General features: G+C 37.4%; 1 protein-coding gene and 1 long non-coding RNA gene across 5 annotated transcripts; both read left to right on the top strand.

The window, feature by feature from the left end:
* The first annotated feature begins 294 nt into the window (after positions 1 to 294).
* LOC127451019 (GTPase IMAP family member 7) lies at positions 295 to 3,995 on the top strand. The gene is made up of 3 exons (XM_051715491.1): positions 295 to 325; positions 535 to 1,431; positions 3,988 to 3,995. The coding sequence occupies exons 1-3, from the start codon at positions 310 to 312 to the stop codon at positions 3,993 to 3,995; spliced, it is 921 nt and encodes a 306-aa protein (XP_051571451.1). The 5' UTR covers positions 295 to 309.
* Positions 3,996 to 6,778: 2,783 nt separating this feature from the next.
* On the top strand, positions 6,779 to 19,197 carry LOC127449923 (uncharacterized). Of its 4 annotated transcripts, none has more exons than XR_007898873.1 (4): positions 6,779 to 6,868; positions 7,904 to 8,172; positions 13,300 to 13,358; positions 13,483 to 19,197. It is a non-coding gene; the product is annotated as an uncharacterized LOC127449923 (long non-coding RNA). The 4 variants fall into 4 exon arrangements; XR_007898872.1 differs by having other exon boundaries at positions 6,786 to 8,172; positions 13,483 to 16,484; positions 16,783 to 19,197; XR_007898874.1 differs by having other exon boundaries at positions 6,798 to 7,352.
* Positions 19,198 to 19,493: the final 296 nt, after the last annotated feature.

Here is a 19,493-nt window from a genome sequence, read left to right as displayed (position 1 = left end):
ATGGATCACCAGAAATACATACTATTTATTTTTTAGTATTTAGTAGATTCAAATATCTGTAAAATAAATAACCATGTGAGCTACACAAAGAACAGCGACCTCAAATAATAATAAATAAGTAACAGACTAATTTTTAAGATAAATCACAATATCAATATGTTTGCCATAAAGATTAAACATGAATCTAGCCTAGCCAAATAAGGAAGTACTAAAGAAGAAGTTTAAGAATGAAATGTTTTCATAATCAATTTGAGTATTCTCAAATAATTCTCTTCTCTTATTTTAGGTGGTAGAAGGGGCAGCTTTGAAATGGACATTCCAAATAGTGAGTATATGTTAATAAGAAACACTTTTGTTTTTATTTAACAACTTTATTGCAATTAAAGATAATATTTTCGTGATTGTTTTATTATGATTGTTATATTTTCAGGGCACAGAGCCCCATCATGTATTAAAAGCTGACTCAGCTTTCCTAAAAAATAATGATTTAATTTGAGTAAGAAGATAAATGTATTTTCTCACTCTCATATTCAGTGTCGCTGAGACGGATGGTGATGGTGGGGAAGACTGGAGCAGGTAAAAGCTCTTCAGGAAACACCATCCTGGGCAGAAGAGTCTTCAGAGCAGCTAAAGGAGGTTCATCTGTAACTAAAGAGTGCTGGAAAGAGACAGGAGAAGTAGCTGGAAGAGAGATCGTTCTGGTGGACACACCGGGTCTGTTTGACACTGATATATCAGAAGATTATCTGAAACAGGAGATCAGTAAATGTGTGAACATGACGGCACCAGGACCTCACGCCATCGTCCTGGTTATTCAGCTGGGTCCATTCACAGAAGAAGAGAGACTCTCAGTGGAGAAGATCAGAGCCATATTTGGAGAAGAAGCAGATAAACACACCATCATCCTCTTCACTCACGGAGATGAACTGAACAGCACTATTGAGGAATACCTCAGTGAAGCCACAGAGAACCTCAAAGAAGTGTTGAAACAATGTGGAGGAAGATATCAAGTCTTCAGGAATAAAGACATGGAAGATCGTACTCAAGTTCTGCAGTTTTTACAGAAAGTGGACGAGATGGTCGCTGCCAATGGAGGTGGATTTTACACCAGCGAGTCTTACAAGAGTGTGGAGCTCATGTTAAAAACCAAAGAAGAGGAACTGAAGAAGATCTATGAGAAAAAACTGCAAGACAAAGAGAAAGAACTGGAATCCAGATTTAACAAAGAGAAGGAAAAGCTACAGGAGAGAATTGAGGCTCTAACAGCATCTGATCAAGAGAAAGAAAAGAAGATCAAAGAGTTGGTAGAGCTGAATAAGAGGAAAAGATTTGAAATGCTGGAGTACAAATGTTTTTATGAGACCAAGCTCAAAGAGGTCAGACAGGAGGCAGAACAGACTCGCATTGAGAAATTAAAGAGCACCTATTATGGTTTTTAAACGTGCCTAATTTTGTTTTAAATGTCTCATACAATAGATTTACATGCATCCAAGGTCAAAAAACACTTTAATTTGCTCATCATTTAAATTGCAGCATTACCTTTTTCCCCAGTGTCTCAAACGACTCGTTCAATGATCCGTTCTAAAGGATTCATTCTAAACTCCTCCTTCCAGAGAGCATACTCTGCTCTGATTGGTCAGGTGTCCCAGTCTGTTGTGATTGGTCTACCGCATAGTGTAGTGTTTGAGGGCGGGTCAAAGCTGTTCGTGAGCAGCCAGTGAAGACCAGAGGCGGGTTTTTTGTTACCAAATTACGTAAGTTAGTACAGGAAGTAAGTCTGGAATTACTAACGACTCGTTTCAGGTGTTCAGATTCAGTTCTTTCTTTGGGAGTCAATAACTCCATTTGTCGTGTACTTTGATTTTTGAAACTTTGCAGACTTTTTTTACATTCACAAACAGCTATATAACACACTACATGAAAGGTAATATTTGAAAAACCATAATAGGTGCTCTTTAAACATCACTCTATATTTCATTAACACTTCAATTTACCTGTTCATGAATTTAGTATTAGTCGTTTACCTTTGGCTAAAGATTAAACCGACAAGTTTGTGTCTGTGGGATCCATGTACATGGCTGGCATGAGACCCTAAGCAACAGGACTGCGAATGAACGAGTGTCATTTAAAAGTATAGAATTAACTAGAATAACCAAGTGATCAACATAAATAAGATCTCTGTACAACAGCAAGATTTTTAACATAAATGGAGTCAGATGAAATAAGAGAATCAAACTAAATTTGACAAACAAATTCTAATAATTCAAATGTTAGTACAGCGTATCAGAAAAGACATTAACACACAGGATCCCTTCTGTCATTCCATTGGATACCGATGTTGGACTAGTGGGTAGCCTTTACAGACTCTTTGTTTACTTTAAATATGTGTCATGAATATTGCTTTCACATGGACAGAATACAGTAAATTCTGATAGTATGTTACATTATTATGTACTATTGTTATACACTGATCAGCCACAACATTAAAACCACCTGCCTAATATTGTGTAGGTATAGCATTCTGAGCTGATATTCTTCTCACCACAATTGTACAGAGTGGTTATCTGAGTTACCATAGACTTTGTCAGTTCAAACCAGTCTGGCCATTCTCGACCTCTCTCATCAACAAGGTGCTTCTGTCCACAGAACTGCCGCTCACTGGATGTTTTTTGTTTTTGGCACCATTCTGAGTAAATTCTAGAGACTGTTGTGCATGAAAATCCCAGAAATACTCAAACCAGCCCATCTGGCACCAACAATCATGCCACGGTCCAAATCACTGAGATCACATTTTGATGGTTGATGTGAACATTAACTGAAGCTCCTGACCCATATCTGCATGGTTTAATGCACTGCACTGCTGCCACACGATTGGCTGATTAGATAGCCGCATGGATGATTGTGGTGAGAAGAATATCATGCAGGTTGGCGCTATTTTGGTGGCATGAGGGGGATCTACACAATATTAGGCAGGTGGTTTTAGTGTTGTGGCTGATTGATGTGTACATGCTTCAGAAGACATGGATTAATCCACTGGAGCCGTATGGATTACCTGCATGCCTCCGTTATGTGTATTATGGAGCATGAAAGTTTTAGACTTCTTCATTTTGTCATATTCCTTGAGTCTTGCACTTTCTATCTACTATATGCTGACTTTTCATCTTTTATCATATTGTTTTGTCAGTGTCTTCTGTTTTGGCTTCCCTTTATCTTGTAGTTTTTTCTTGGTTTGCCACACTGCATTTGCAATTTTCTAGTCTTTTTTTGAGCTTTGTTTTGGGCCCAGCTTTTATGTTTTGCATTAGTTTTTTTTAGTTTTTTTTTTTTTATTATTATTATTATTAGTTATATCAGTTTTTTAATAAAGTTTTGGAGTGACACAGTCTCCTATTGGGTTCTGGACACCTTGTGGTATACTTATCCCAGCGGTCATCTAATTTTTAAAGAATATATAAAATACATATGACATGTATTTTAAAAAAAGCTGCCATTATTTCACTTCTAAACGAAAATATTTTTTATCCCCACAAATCTAAACAAATTACAGTGTCTAAAATTGTACATTAAAAATAGAAATAAAATTGTTTAATATCCAACGTAATAGAAATTTGCAATTTACTATTATCGAATTACCTTAAAAAAGCTCAATTAACCTCAAAACTGTTCTGATGGAATAAATCTCACAACAACAGATGTTCAGATAAACAGTAATATTCAAGAGCAAATAGACATTCAATAAATGTGTCAGACTACCATCAATGGTCAAGAGAATTTATTTCTTTATTTTAGAACAACTGTGTTGTTGTAATGCTAAGATGTTATAGGATATACTCTTGTTTGTAGGTCTATTTCTTTGTTTAAAAAAGTACTTACACATGTGTATACATACCTAGATACCACAAAACTTAAAGAGATAGTTCACCCAGAAATGAAAATTCTCTCATCATCTATATCAGTATCTATATTGAGTCTGTGTGTTTTATGCAGTCTTGTGAAACGTTCTCGTATGTTAGGATACGGCAGAGCAAAGTTATCAACTAGTCTACAGATATTAAAGTTATTCTTCATTTTGCTCTTCTTACCTTGTGTGGGTCACATTATTGATCAGCGCCTTTACAGAACTGCTGACTGAAATATATCTGCACAAATGTATCGTTGGCCTAATAAAAATATATTTTTTTAATGTTTATCCTTGTCTGATTATTCTGTCACACTTAAAGGAATAGTTCACCCAAAAATGAAAATGTGCTGATCATTTACTCATCCAAGATGTATCTGAGTTTCTTTCTTCATCAAAACAGAATTTAAGATTTTTAGGATTTCATTTCAGGCCTCCTCCTTTAAACAATGCAAGTGAATGTACTCCATTTTTGACGGTCCAAAATGCATATATAGGGTGCATCAGAATAATCCACACGACTGAACCCAAACGACTGATTATTTTTAGAAACAAAACAATACTTATATACTTTTTAACTACAAATGTTCGCTTCCGTACATCTCTGTGACGTGTGCTCATGAGAGGGATGATGTAAGTTTGTTGGTAAGGTCACGCGTCACATGGAGGAGGAGTCAGGAGTCATTGTTTATGTTGTTTTTATTATTATTATTATTATTATTATTATTTGGAAATTATTTTTTATTTTATTTTATATTGTTTTGAAATTGTTTTGGACTGTTTTAGTTTGTGAACGGTGCGTGGTCTGTGCAAGTTTCTATTGTAAATAATGACGCGCTTCCTGACTCCTCCTCCACGTGACGCGTGACCTTACCAATGGCCATTACATTTAAATTGTCTAACCAAATTAACAAAATCCATATTGAAACATGTTTATCCAATGTATGATCAAAGAAAACATAAAAAGTAATTCATGCAAATATACAGAGTATATATATATATATATATTTGAATCCAGGGCGTGCTGAGTGACTCCAGCCAGGTCTCCTAAGCAACCAAATTGGCCCAGTTGCTAGGGTGGGTAGAGTCACATGGGGTAACCACCTCGTGGTCACGATTAGTGGTTCTCACTCTCAATGGGGCGCATGGTAAGTTGTGCATGGATCGTGGAGAGTAGCATGAGCCTCCCGTGCTGCGAGTCTCCACGGTGTCATGCACAACGAGTCACATGATAAGATGCACAGACATTTCACATTCTTAAAATAAAGTAGTGATCCTAACTGACCTAAGACAGGGAATGTTTAATTGTATTTGGCTAAAGCGTATGTAAACTTCTGACTTCAACTATATATATATATATATTACATGTAATTTACAGTATTTTTACAACAATACTGTGGTTACATTGTTAAACAATAGAAATAAATTTAAACTGTTAAAATTTGAAATAATGTCAGATTGTAAGGCCTCTGTTTCTGTAACCACATGGTCAGCAATGATGATCCAGACCTCATCTGAATTTCCAGTATGCTGCCTTCATCCTCTTTGGAGGGTCTATGTCTGCCTCTTTGACCCCTCTGCAGGTGTCCACTCTCTTGCAGTCTATCCTGCTCCATGTTTGCACATTGCAAATGCTCACATATAGTTCTACTTACTGTATATGGTAACCATTTGTGATTACCAGGTGAAAGAAATGAGTAATAATTGTGATTTATTACAGTGTGTTTGGTTACCTAACCAACACACAACAATCAGACCAGTTGAAAATATATAGAAATACCAAAGGATTCACTGATTAACCATTAAGATCCGTTGGATCAAATGAAAGACACATGTATTAAACTGAAAGAGAACAGATGCAAATGACATTCATGTAGTGAAAAAGATTTTGTGTATTGTACTAAAACAACTGAAAATATGCTGAAATAGTTTTTTAAAAGTACATTTTTGATGATCAGTTGTGAGATTAGAAGAGCTTTGAAAATGTACCACTTTCTTGTGAAAATATTACCAAAGCTTTTAAAAAAATTTGTAAATCACAATGGGATATCATAATGTTTTTTTTTTTGTTTGTTTGTTTTTGTTTTTTTTTTGTCATGTCTTTTCAATATAAACATTTGTGAATAAAACTTTACCACAAAATCAGCTGCTCTCTTTATTCTCATCAGCAAAAGGCAACTACTCCCATGAGTAACTTTATTTTTCACATTTACAGTAAATGTGCAAATGATTATATGGTTTTTTAATATTATTTTAGCCACTTGTCATTTAAAATTTAAACATTTTAATTGTTATGATAATCTACTCAAGTGCATTATGTCCACTAAATGCATGGTTTTGAAATAAAGGAAAGATTTGGAATAATTATATTATTATTCATTTATGGGGAAAACATGTCGATGTCCCTTTGTGATTTAATAATACATTTAATAATACAAAACCTCTTTGAATGTATTTACCAAATGAACAAGAGTTTAAGAAATGGCACATAATAATCACAAAATAAACTTTATTATGCCACCACAGATACATTTATGATAATGACACAGTTTCTTCACGAGGGAAAACAGAAGAATGTAACAGAAATACTTAATGGCTGTAGGTTCATTTAATTGCCTTGAAACAGTTTCCTAACAATACCTGCACAAATCAATGTCTGTAATCATTCTGAATAAAACACAATCTATAATTATTGTGAATAGATGATGAACAGATATAGTTTAAGTTTGATACTGAAAATTAATTTCCTTTCTGAAATAATAATTTAGAAGAATTGTGATCCGAGGTGCAGATATTAATTAATATTAATTTCCAGTGTCGCTTTAACACGGAACAGGAAGCTCATGAATATTCATATAAGCTCCGCCCAGTGAAAAAACCAAATATATCGGAAACAGAAACGCCCACTTTCAAGGAAATGCCAGTTTTTGGACAAACACGTCGATATTGCACTGTTTTTCTCGCGATAAGGTAAATTACAAAATTAACCACTTATACGACAGTTTTATAGTAACTTATTGATGTATGTTATGTTGTTGATTTAAACACGTTTTTACGGCATTATAAGAGCTGAAAACACGTTTTATTTTTGGGGTAGAAACACGTGGTTTCGTTGTCATTACTTTGTTTTAATAGCTGAATTCTTTGTGATTATTAATTATGATGCGACTAAAAATGTCTGGTATTATCCATATTTAATTCGCCAGTGATTTTGTTGTGGTTAAATTATATTTATCTGTTTTGTATCAGCGAGGTTAAGTTAGTTTTGTTTTTGATATTCCAGACACGTTCGGCGATTACTCTTAAACGGCTTAGAAATTATTTTCCAAAACAGTATTACTGTAAAACATGGAAAGCTAATCAAATTCTTAAAGCTTGTTTTCATCATTTTCACTCGATGTTATGAGCATTTGTAATGTGAGTTACCCCGGAAAGAGTTCCTCCTGTCGCAGCGGTAAGTAAGGGACCGTGGAGAAAGTGCAATTCTTGAAGTGTTAAAATACTCCATCATTCTCTTCACTCATGGAGATCAGTTAGAAGATAAGTCCATAGAGAAACTCATTGAGGAGAACAGTAAATTAAGATCTCTAGTTGATCAGTGTGGAGGCAGATATCATGTGTTTAATAATAAAGATCAGAATAACAGAGATCAGGTGACTGAACTACTGCAGAAGATTGACACAATGATAGATCAGAATGGAGGAGGACATTACACTAATCAGATGTATCAAGATGCTCTGAGATTTAAACAAGAGGAGGAAGAAGGAGAGAAAAATACAAGAGGAGACTGAAAGAGTGAAGGAGAGAGAAGAACAGTTTAAATTACATACACCTCAGCTGAGGTCTGAATTAGAAAGAAATAAAGAGAGCAAATGGAGAGAGGAAGAGATGGAAGTAAGAAGGGCCAAGACAGACAATGAAAAGTACAATTGTGCCATACTTTGAGCTCTATAGCCAAAATGTACTTAGCGCTGTAACCGGTCCTGCTCAACTCGCTCCAAGCAGGAATCGAACCAGCGTCTCCGGCATGGGAAGTGGGCGTGCTAACAAGGAGGCTAAAAGCTACACCCTTTAGCATCAGTCGCAAGTGCACCTCTTGAGGCCAGGGCAGTGTGGTTTACACACACTGCACAGATATCACGTACCAGCCGGCTCCCATTACATCAGGAACAGAACATTATAAAACACCTGCAGGACATCTGAAAATGAACAACTGACATCCAACAGACAGCACGAGTGGAGACAACATTGCAGCAGACCTCCAGAACATCCAGGTATTACATTAAATATAAATGTTTGTGTGTTAACAGATTACATAATGCCATCTCAAGCTAAATTTAAAATGTTTAATAAATGTTGGGATATAGCTACTATGCCTTTAGAAAAGTACAATAAAAATGTGTTTTTTCATATCTATAATGGATTTACTAATATATTTAAAATATATATCGCATTTTGCATCACACTTTAAGTACGTAAATTGTGGTCATTTTAAGTAAATGTAATAAACATTGTTGCTAGATATACAGTACATAAATGTATCTTTTAATTCAACTTTATTTTCTTAAAAAGGCATGTTCAATTTAGAAAAGATAACAATACAGTAACACGGTACATAAAGTGAAAATAATGCCAGATTGTAGGTAAGTCATTAAATTAACTTGATTCTGCACAGAAGTGCTCATAATGTAAAACAGCTCTCAAAGGCTAATGAAACACTACAACACATTTTTTGAGATGTTAACAGGTACATATGTCTTGCACAAATAACCGGTTGAGAGAGTTGATAGTACCGTACTGTGATGCAAATCACGATATGCTCCAGTTACAACTGTAACCCTGGTTCCATGAAAGAAGAGAATGAGATGCTGCGTCAGTAAGCTGGTGCTGTGGAAAGCATTTCTCAGGAGTGATGATACCTAAAGCCCTTTATAGTCACGCCAATTTCATTGGCAGATGGCACTTCGCATTCCGCCCCTAATGTGCACGTCACTGTGAGCTTATAAGAGGGAACACAGCACCATCGTTTCAGGATTTCCTTCTGAAGGGAGGAGAATTAACTCTCAGTCCCCTAACAGCAAGAAATCAGTAGTGCAGCAAGTGTATGCAGCGTCTCGTTCCCTCCTTTCAGGGAACCAGGGTTACAGTTGGAACCTGAGCGTTCCCTGTCAAGTCGGCAACTCGGCGCTGCATCAGTAAACTGACACTTTGGGGAACCAGTGCTATCACTCTTTGCATCACCAGCCAAAAGACGGTAAAAAGCACAATCCAAAACTCTACTTAGAAAATAGGAAGGAGGGAGAGAGACAAAATGGTTTTGCAGACCATCACTGCATCGTGAATGACACCAGCCAACAGGGTAGTGAGGCAAAAGCAATGCACAGTGCACCACATCACCTAAAATTCAACTCCCCTTCACAGCCAAGATCTGGGAAGAGAGAGAGGAAACATCCCTGTAATAAAACCTGGCAAAAGTATTTGGGTAGCCCAGCCCACAGCCAGGCAAATGTCCTTGAAGATCACACCATTCACCAAAGCCCATGGGGAAGCCATGACCCTGGTAGAATGGGCTTGCACCCCTACTGGGCATTATACACAACGCGAGTCAGAAGCGAGCACAATGGCATCAACTGCCCAATGGGAAAGCCGCTGTTTGAAGACAGATGAATCTTTCAAGTGGCCTCCAAAACAAAGAGATGATCCGACAGCCAAAAATGCCTTGTGTGCTCAGTGTACGAGTGTAACGTCCCACACAATTACAGTGTTTAGGCCCCCATTGAGCAAGCCAAAGCCGACTTTGGCAAGGAAGACAAGAGTCGTGGACCGAAAGGGCCTGAAGATCTACCACATGCTTTACCGATGCCAAAGCTAGCAAAAGCACTGTCTTGAGAGAGAGAGAGAGAGAGAGAGAGAGAGGGAGAGAGCAATCACGCAGAGTCAAGCGGTTTGAAAGGTGACCCGTAAGCGCATTCAGCACAAGTGTCAGGTCCCAAGTCAGAACAGTAGGATGGGAAGGGCCGGTCGGGCCAAGCTGGGAACGCTCTGGCTCATCAGGCACAGGCCATTCGAGTCTGAGTTTCTTGACAGTATGGGAGAGTACCTGCATTTTTTTCTTCCACTTCAAGCACTGGGGAGACGCTACCCATAGCGTCAGCTCTCTGGTGTAGCGCTGAGTTCCTGACTTGATTTAGGAAACTCTTACCATCCTGTCCTGACTGGTTTAGGCTGTTATTTTTTCAGCAGATACCCATGTTTTTTGATATAGCACTTCATAAAAACATGTTCCTCGTGAAGACAGTCAGGGGAGGGATGTGACAACGCTAAAGACAGCTGTAACGGGGTCCAAAATGTTTTGAGATTTGTCCTCTTCAAACACAGCATCGGAGCGCTGCATAATAAAACAAGAGTTTAAACGTTGCTTATTATGTGAAGATTTAAAGGAAACGACCGTCAGATCAGAACATTTAAAAGCAAAATCATGTACATGCACAAGAATTTTACGAGAAGCATGCATGTATTCCACTAAAATTATTGCTAATAAGAATCTAAATGTCATGTGTTATAACAACACATTTTAACTAAGAGAAACTTTGCTGGCTTTTGTGCTTTCTATTTTTCTTGTACTTTTTTGCACTGTATTATCATTCAGTAATACACAGATAATTGATAATAATTGATGTTTGTCATCATGAAATCAGTCTCCTCGAAATCCGAACACAAGTGGTCAAAAGAGATGACCAGGGGGTGCATTCCCGAACAAAGACGTAACTCACTGCTTAACCACCATAGTACAATGCATCGTTGTAGAAATTAACTAGCTAGTCACGACTGTTTCCCGAAACCATAGTAACATCCATCGCACAGCATAGAGCTGTCATTAATAATGTTACGCAGGGAGTGGGGAAATAACTTTCAGGAAAATTTTATTATAATAGCTCATTTAAACAAACACCAGAAAGACGTTGTGATTAGGAGGAGGGCATAGCCAAGCCGTGAGAGTGCATAGCCAGCACTGAATCAGATGATCAGTGGGAGAGCGAGATAAAGGGAGGCCAGAGACACCAGTTTGAGAGAGAGCGATGCTCCTCACCGCTGCCGTCCGCCGAAGGAGCAGCCATGGCCGTCTGCCTGGGGACGGAGGGGTCGCTGCCGGCCGTCGAGAGCCGGAGGAACCGCTGCCGTCCACCGAGAAGGAGAGGAGTGGTTCTGTCTGCCAGGGGTCTGAGGGCTTGTTGTTGTCTGCCGGGGGAGGAGCGAGCTGTCATCCGCCAGAAGGCGGAGGAGCGGTTAAGACCGGGCGACAGCGTGTCCGGGAACTGGCGAGCAAGTTTTTCTCTCTCTCTTCTCTCTCTCTCTCTCTCTGTGTCTACTGCTCGCCTTTTCCCTCTCCCCACGCCTCTCTTCGTCTCTTCCCCCTGGTGCCCAGGAGGCGTGGTGGACCACTGGCTGACAGAATGGCCAGAAGGGCAGCATCTCCCCTCCAGAGATGGGGTGGGGAGTAAGTCAGTCCGGTGGCACCCTGGTCTGAATTGGGCGGGGGAGGAGTGTGACGAGGAAGAGGGCATGGTCGAGCCGTGAGCATGCATGGCCGGTGCTGAATCAGATGATCAGCGGGAGAGCGAGATAAGTGGGGGCCGGAGACACCAGTTAGAGAGAGAGAGACGCATGCGGCCATGCTGCATGTGTGTGTGTGTCCATTGTTTTAAATTGAGTTTCTCATTAAACTTTGTTGATTGTTCAGCCGGTTCCCGCCTCCTCTTTGCCCCTCTTTTAACTGTTACAGACGTTTAAGCACATACGCACATGCGCACTCTTTAAATGGGCGCGTTCTATTCAGAAGAGATCATCCGTATGCCCTATTCCCTTCAAAGTATTTACCATCCACTGTGAGAACAGTACAGGGCTGAAAGATGGGAGGGCTCCAGGGAATTCACTTTTTAAGCCATATTTATAGAAAATTCAGTTTGAAGCTATCTGATTGCATCTTAATACCAGGTGTACTCATGTCCTCAATCGGGGACGAATGGTTGTGTAGTTGATTCACCCAGTCTGTGATCAGTCATGAAATCAAGACTGTGAGTTGCAGGGCGCCGACTGCAAGTTGTTTAGTGTACACTTTGCTTCTAACAACATCAATAATACTAAAGTTGCTAAAACCTCTATGAATCTTTAATAATTACATGCCCGCACAAGTTCCTTTTCATCAAACAAACATGGATAAGTTATTCAAACTTAAGGGCTTATGGGTATTCCCCGCAACCACAATTTTGTACTTGATGGTTTGAGCTATAAACACTTAATTACTTTAAGTTTTACATTTATTTACATTAATTTACACTTAAAATTTTAGGGATTTTTTTTCTTAAGCCAAAGAAGTACTTGAGTCAACTTGACTCACAGCTCAAATTATGTTTCAGTCTGAGTTCATCTTATATTTGATATTTTGTGTTGTACACGTGAATGCAAAAATGCTATATTAAAAGTGAAACATTAAAAAAAAAATAAAGTTTGCGAGTAGAAACTATTAATCTTCAAACATTATGCTTGTAGAGCCAGCAAATGTTTATTTATTTTTTTTCTCCCCTTTTTCTCCCCAATTTGGAATGCCCAATACCCAATGCGCTCTTAAGTCCTCATGGTGTCGTAGTGACTCGCCTCAATCCGGGTGGCGGAGGATGAATCTCAGTTGCTTCCGCGTCTGAGACCGTCAATCCGCGCATCTTATCACGTGACTTGATGAGACATAGCGCGTGTGGAGGCTTCATGCTATTCTCCGCGGCATCCACGCACAACTCGCCACACGCCCCACGAGAGCGAGAACCACAGTATAGCGACCATGAGGAGGTTACCCCATGTGACTCTACCCTCCCTAGCAACCGGGCCAATTTGGTTGCTCAGGAGACCTGGCTGGAGTCACTCAGCACACCCTGGATTCAAACTCACGACTCCAGGGGTGATAGTCAGCGTCAATACTCGCTGAGATACCCAGACCCCCAGAAACTATTCATCTTCATATATTACGCTTGTAGAGCACATAAAAGTTGGCATCAGCTGCACTGTTCAAGTCATTGTTTACACATCAATAAAGGATATAAAAGGCCCTGATTTCATAGAATGACCCTGAATAAAGTGCACAAATATTTCATAAAAATAGCCCATGTGACATGTAACATTCAAAGTTTTCTGAAGGCATGCAAAACATCTGTATACTGAACAGACTGAAAATTAAGTTGTTTTTCATTCTTAGATCAATTAAATGATAAACGTATGTAAACAGAGCTGAATCCAGTAAAGCGATGATGTTTGTACCACTCATTTAGTTTTCGGATATTAGTAAGACCATATTTCAATACTACAGTTTATTTATATATATATATATATATAATTTATTTTTTTTGTAGAAAACATGAAGAAGATAGAAGAGGAAAGCAGACTGTGTACCTCGAGCATTGAACAAGATGTAAGTGCATAATTATCATTATGACCAATGAAAGAAACAAACCAAGAGTTTTTAATGAAAATACCGACGGCCACAAGCTTTTACATTTCATACCTGTTTGTTATTATCTTTAACTCTGTTTCAGATCTTTTATTGACACAATGAGATCCTCATGGCACACAGAGATCTTTGTCAGGTTGTTCATCTGTTATTGTTTACAAGAAAGCATGATTGATCAAGATTGAATCACACTTTTGTGGATTGTTTAATCCCAATTCAAACAGAGTTATTGTTCTCACTTCTGTGTTTGAAAAGGAATGGGACTTTTTGTCTGGATTGTTTGCTTTTTCTGTTTTCTCACCTGTCATTTGTTTGTCAGGTCTTGTTTTATTGTGATCTACATGGGTGTAGTATTTCCAGTTTTTTAGTAAAAGCTCTGCTCTTGGGTGCAAAATCATTTAGAGTCCATATTTGTTACTGAGGAGAGTGTTAATCCTTTGGGACAATCCTCCTAAAATAAACATGAAAACCCCTTAAATCGACAGTCTTGTAAGAAAATGCAGTCAGTCTATGTGAATTTCACTCAACCCAATTTGTTAAGGTACACCACCTAAACCCAGACCACTTAATTAACATAGAGACCGTTGTGTAACTGCATAAGTTATCACGTTCTCAAAGACATCAATCAATTATAGCATCAGAGCGGCAATGAGCCAGCGAGAACAATCCTGGAGAAACGGGAACCAAACATTTACACTGGGAATGTAACTTCATTTACATCAAAAGCAAAGACTCATTTACTTTATGAGCAGCAAGCCATAAAGGTTTGAGTTTAGAAAGTTCATTGTTCAGTCTGAATCTGATCCAAAATGCCCACTGCAAAACTGCAATAAAGACTTCATTGCAAGATCGCCTGAGGTTGATAAATGAAGAATATGTCCAGCAGATGAATGTGCTGTATGACTGACTGTATGAGACACATTTACTGTACCAATAAACACTGTTTAAATACAGATTTGAACTCAAACAGGGGATGGGAACTTTCTGGAAAAAAGTTGATTATTAGTGTGCCATAGCAGCTCCACACACATTTGAACACATGGGTGTGTCTTCAACTTCAGGCACTTTAATCACTGTGAACGTCTAGATAATAAAGTCACATGATCAAAACATTTTTCACTGTCTCACTAGAATAATTTCATAGCTGACATTTGATGAGTACTCAATACACATCATATTTTCACACTTTTGTAATGCTTAATGGATTATTAATGCCTTGATTATTCTTTATTTTGTCTCATATTTCATGCTCTTCACTTGGTTAAAAAAATAGTGTACTTGTTAGACGTAAAATTGTTAGGTGTGCTAGAAATGACGCCTCAACTGTGGGACAAAATTGATATAAATCATTTTCACACAATAAATATTGAAATGTTTTGTGTTTATTTCACTCTTTGTTTAGATGATTATAGTTTTAAACGTTTATTTGTATTTTTATAATGTATTTTCATAGTTTAATATTGAAAGTCTCGGTCTGAAGTCTAAAACAGTCAAATCTATACTTAAAAGACATTTGAAAAGTGCTACAAATAAATGATGAAGAACTGGTGAAGAGTTTCCAATTCAGTTTTAATGAGACCTTCATATAATAAAAAGAAAAGAGTTGAAGTTCACAGCCGAGACTTGCACTTGTGTGACTATATGAAGAAATATTAGTCTCCTGTTGTTAACTGCCCTTATAAAACTACTGCTGTGGTAATGAGAATTAGTGTGAATTATTATCGGTAAATGACCTGTAAATAAAGCGTGCTGTCAGATTTAACATGACAAATGTTTATTGGATAGGATATTTCTAAAGAAATAAGTAGAAAAAGAAAAGAAATGAAAAATGGTTGGTCAATATTACGATCAAACAACATATTTCAAATCAGCAATAAAATCTGACAACACTGAAATCATAAATTGTGATTCTTTACCTCATATTACGCTAAAAACGCAATTTTCCCTGCTTGTGCAGCTAATGCGCATGTGCGTTCTAGAGATGACTGACAGGCGATGTCTGTATCTAAAAGGTGATTGGCTGTTTTACCTGTAAGGCGGGACTCATCTCTGCTAAATAATCTCTGATTCTGCCTTGAATCAGTGCAACAAAGTTTCGATAATTCTGCAATCAGCTCCAATCGCTGTTAATCTCTGAAAGAAGGAATTTAATCGCTCATTTCACAATATCAAAGACACCATATATGAGGAAGAATCATTAATAACATTAAAAAAAATGTGTTTAACCAGCAAGTTCTTCTGTGAGCTTTGATCGTAATCAAATTCTAATGTAGAAAATGCTTTATTTCGATTTCTTTATACATTTGTTTCAGTGTAGATCTTCATCATCTGTATTTTAATTATAACTTATTTAACTTATAAAAGTTTTCTATACATTAAACACTATATTAAACATAGGTGTACTGCTGAACTTTCTAAAACATTTACTTTGTCAGAATATCATGTGAGATCTTTGTTTCATTTCTGTGCAAAATTCACAATTTCAGAGTTGGAATTTGAATTGAATTGGCCACGCCCCACAGGAAGTTGAATCGGAATGACAGGACGTAGTTTACTGAATTAAAATTCAAGAGTCAAAGACACATTTTGTGATAAATAATTATGTTAGAATATTTGACCAAGTCTATTTATTCCCTAAGAGGTAGAATTACATTTGTTTACTTGTTTGTCTCAAATACATAAATAAATCAACAAATAAATACATTAAAAATATAACATATAGCCATCAAAAGATTTTATTACAATCAACAACAACAATGTAAATAAAACCAGAAAATGCAAATGGCCATAAAAAAACAATAATTCAGTAAATGTTGTTTGATTTGTTATGCATAAGACAATGTTTCATGTTTTCCTGAAAAAACAAAACAAATGCATTGTTAAAAACCAAACTTCATGAACAGTTATGAATTTCATTCCACTTTAATTCTACTTCCACAATGTACATTCAAACTGCAATTCTGCATACTTGGTATTTTTCATTGAATTCTGAATGCTGCATAGACAGTGTTTTATCATTTTGCTTTTGGTCTTTGTCAGACACAATAAGTGGACAGTCACAGCCGTCACCTGAGAAAGGAGACATATGTGAGTATTTTTCAAGATGTGGAATGATTAATCAACTGACCCTTTTTCATTTATTTTATTGATTCCTTCTTTTTATGATCTAAACTCTGTAATGCTAAAGCTGGAATGCATTTTTGAAATTTCTTTGGTTTTCACTGATTTAATAAGTCAAATTCTTGTACACAAATGCAACATTCTGTATATTTTAAAGTATACTACAAAAATACCAATTTATATATACACTATATTGCCAAAAGTATTCGCTCATCTGCCTTTAGACGCATATGAACTTAAGTGACATTCCATTCTTAATCCATAGGGTTTAATATGACGTCGGCCCACCCTTTGCAGCTATAACAGCTTCAACTCTTCTGGGAAGGCTTTCCACAAGGTTTAGGAGTGTGTTTATGGGAATTTTTGACCATTCTTCCAGAAGCGCATTTGTGAGGTCAGACACTGATGTTGGACGAGAAGGCCTGGCTCGCAGTCTTCGCTCTAATTCATCCCAAAGGTGCTCTGTTGGGTTGAGGTCAAGACTCTGTGCAGGCCAGTCAAGTTCTTCCACACCAAACTCGCTCATCCATGTCTTTATGGACCTTGCTTTGTGCACTGGTGCGCAGTCATGTTGGAACAGGAAGGGGCCATCCCCAAACTGTTCCACAAAGTTGGGAGCATGGAATTGTCCAAAATCTCTTGGTATGCTGAAGCATTCAGAGTTCCTTTCACTGGAACTAAGGGGCCAAGCCCAGCTCCTGAAAAACAACCCCACACCATAATCCCCCTCCACCAAACTTCACAGTTGGCACAATGCAGTCAGACAAGTACCGTTCTCCTGGCAACCGCCAAACCCAGACTCGTCCATCAGATTGCCAGATGGAGAAGCGTGATTCGTCACTTCAGAGAACACGTCTCCACTGCTCTAGAGTCCAGTGGCGGCGTGCTTTACACCACTGCATCCGACGCTTTGCATTGCACTTGGTGATGTATGGCTTGGATGCAGCTGCTCGGCCATGGAAACCCATTCCATGAAGCTCTCTACGCACTGTTCTTGAGCTAATCTGAAGGCCACATGAACTTTGGAGGTCTGTAGCGATTGACTCTGCAGAAAGTTGGCGACCTCTTTTCTTTTTATTATATGAAGGTCTCATTAAAACTGAATTGGAAACTCTTCACCAGTTCTTCATCATTTATTTGTAGCACTTTTCAAATGTCTTTTAAGTATAGATTTGACTGTTTTAGACTTCAGATCGAGACTTTCAATATTAAACTATGAAAATACATTATAAAAATACAAATAAACGTTTAAAACTATAATCATCTAAACAAAGAGTGAAATAAACACAAAACATTTCAATATTTATTGTGTGAAAATGATTTATATCAATTTTGTCCCACAGTTGAGGCGTCATTTCTAGCACAACCAACACTTCTGCAGGTCCAATTATATGATATTTTTATTATTTTAAGAAAGGAGTAATTGACAACAGACGGTTGAAGGACTGAATATTGTGTCCGGTGTGATCCCGGGTTTGCACTATTTTTCAATAATTCAACCACGAATGCCACGTCAAGATAATATTAATACATATTTTCTGGTTTTCGTCCCAGGACACTTAGTAGAGCGATTTTTATGCCTCTTAATTATTCGCCCCAAATGAAAGAAATGTCATTAAGCCATTAAATCTCTCAGATTTATTCAGAAATACATTGATAAAGCTGCTGAGTTTGATATCTCACAGAGATTATTTTATATCTATATCACAAAACTCTGCAGAATTATTATATTAGAGAGTGTAACGGTCAACTAGCGTGTTATGACATTAAGTCACCGTTCAAATCAATGGGAAGAGCCATAAACTGTGTGGAAAATTCATTTTATTTATTCTCATTATGTTTCTTTTCAATTATTTCTTATTAACTGTAAATGAACCAAACATGTTCAAATGCTTAGATAAATAGTTTCTCTTTGACTGTGTCTTATGAGAGCACACAGCCGAAGAGTGAAAAACATCTTATCAAGTGACATGAAGAGATTTACTGGAAATATTCATACAACTGCTTTTATTAAACAACATTTTTAATAACCTTTAAAACCTTTCAGCCGAGAGATGCAAATGAATGTTACTATGGAGTCTTGAGCATGCAGATTTTATTATGAGCTGGATCATGCTTTCTGTACAAATTGTGATTGATTCTTTATTTACTTTATATAAATATATAATCATCCATTTGCACTTATAAATGTCTTTATTTGAATGTGTTTGAAAGTGAAGTCCACGACGATGTTAGCGTTTCATATTAGTGACGTCATTACTTCATGATGTAGAAGAATTGCTGAACTGCTTTTTTGTACTAATTCACTGAAACAAACTGTCAGAAAGAATCGATCTTCCCATCACTAGTGATTTTACCAAAGTCTTTATCTCTGTAACACATGAACTCAAGTGACTTATTTTTATTTTTATAAAATGGCAGCAACTGTATTATTAAAAATAAACATAATTAACAGTAATATAGTTCATTATCATATCTGTAGGAATTGCTGCATTAATTAGGGGTGTGGCAATCCATCGATCTGGATCAATTTATCGATCCAATAACCAACAATGTGATGTCATTGATGCAACAAGTAAACACTGATGAATATTGTTTAAGATGCACCTTTATTTTGCCATGTCTGTACGCATTAATAAACATTTATACTGATGAAATAAGTGTGTTGAGATATCTCACGATCTCTGTGACAGCTCTAGACTCTTTCTGCCTGTCAATCATTTTCATGTGTTTTAGTTGCAGTGAATTATTGAGTCTTAATGCCATTTTCAGATTCATAACAGTTGTTAGTTTAGGATGTTGTGATTGACAACTGTGGAATGACGGTCTCCTGCTCGGTGTCGGTCTCTGGATCTGATGTGCAAGGTTTTGGAAAGAGGGGGCGTGGCTTACCCAACATACAAATGAAGTTACTGTTTACAAACAAACACTCTTTTGCCAGCACAGTAGAGAACTGCTGTCCATGGACGCTTTGCT

Source organism: Myxocyprinus asiaticus, chromosome 13, assembly GCF_019703515.2.
Source record: "Myxocyprinus asiaticus isolate MX2 ecotype Aquarium Trade chromosome 13, UBuf_Myxa_2, whole genome shotgun sequence".
NCBI lineage: Eukaryota > Metazoa > Chordata > Actinopteri > Cypriniformes > Catostomidae > Myxocyprinus > Myxocyprinus asiaticus.
This window is presented reverse-complemented; position numbering and strand designations above follow the sequence as displayed.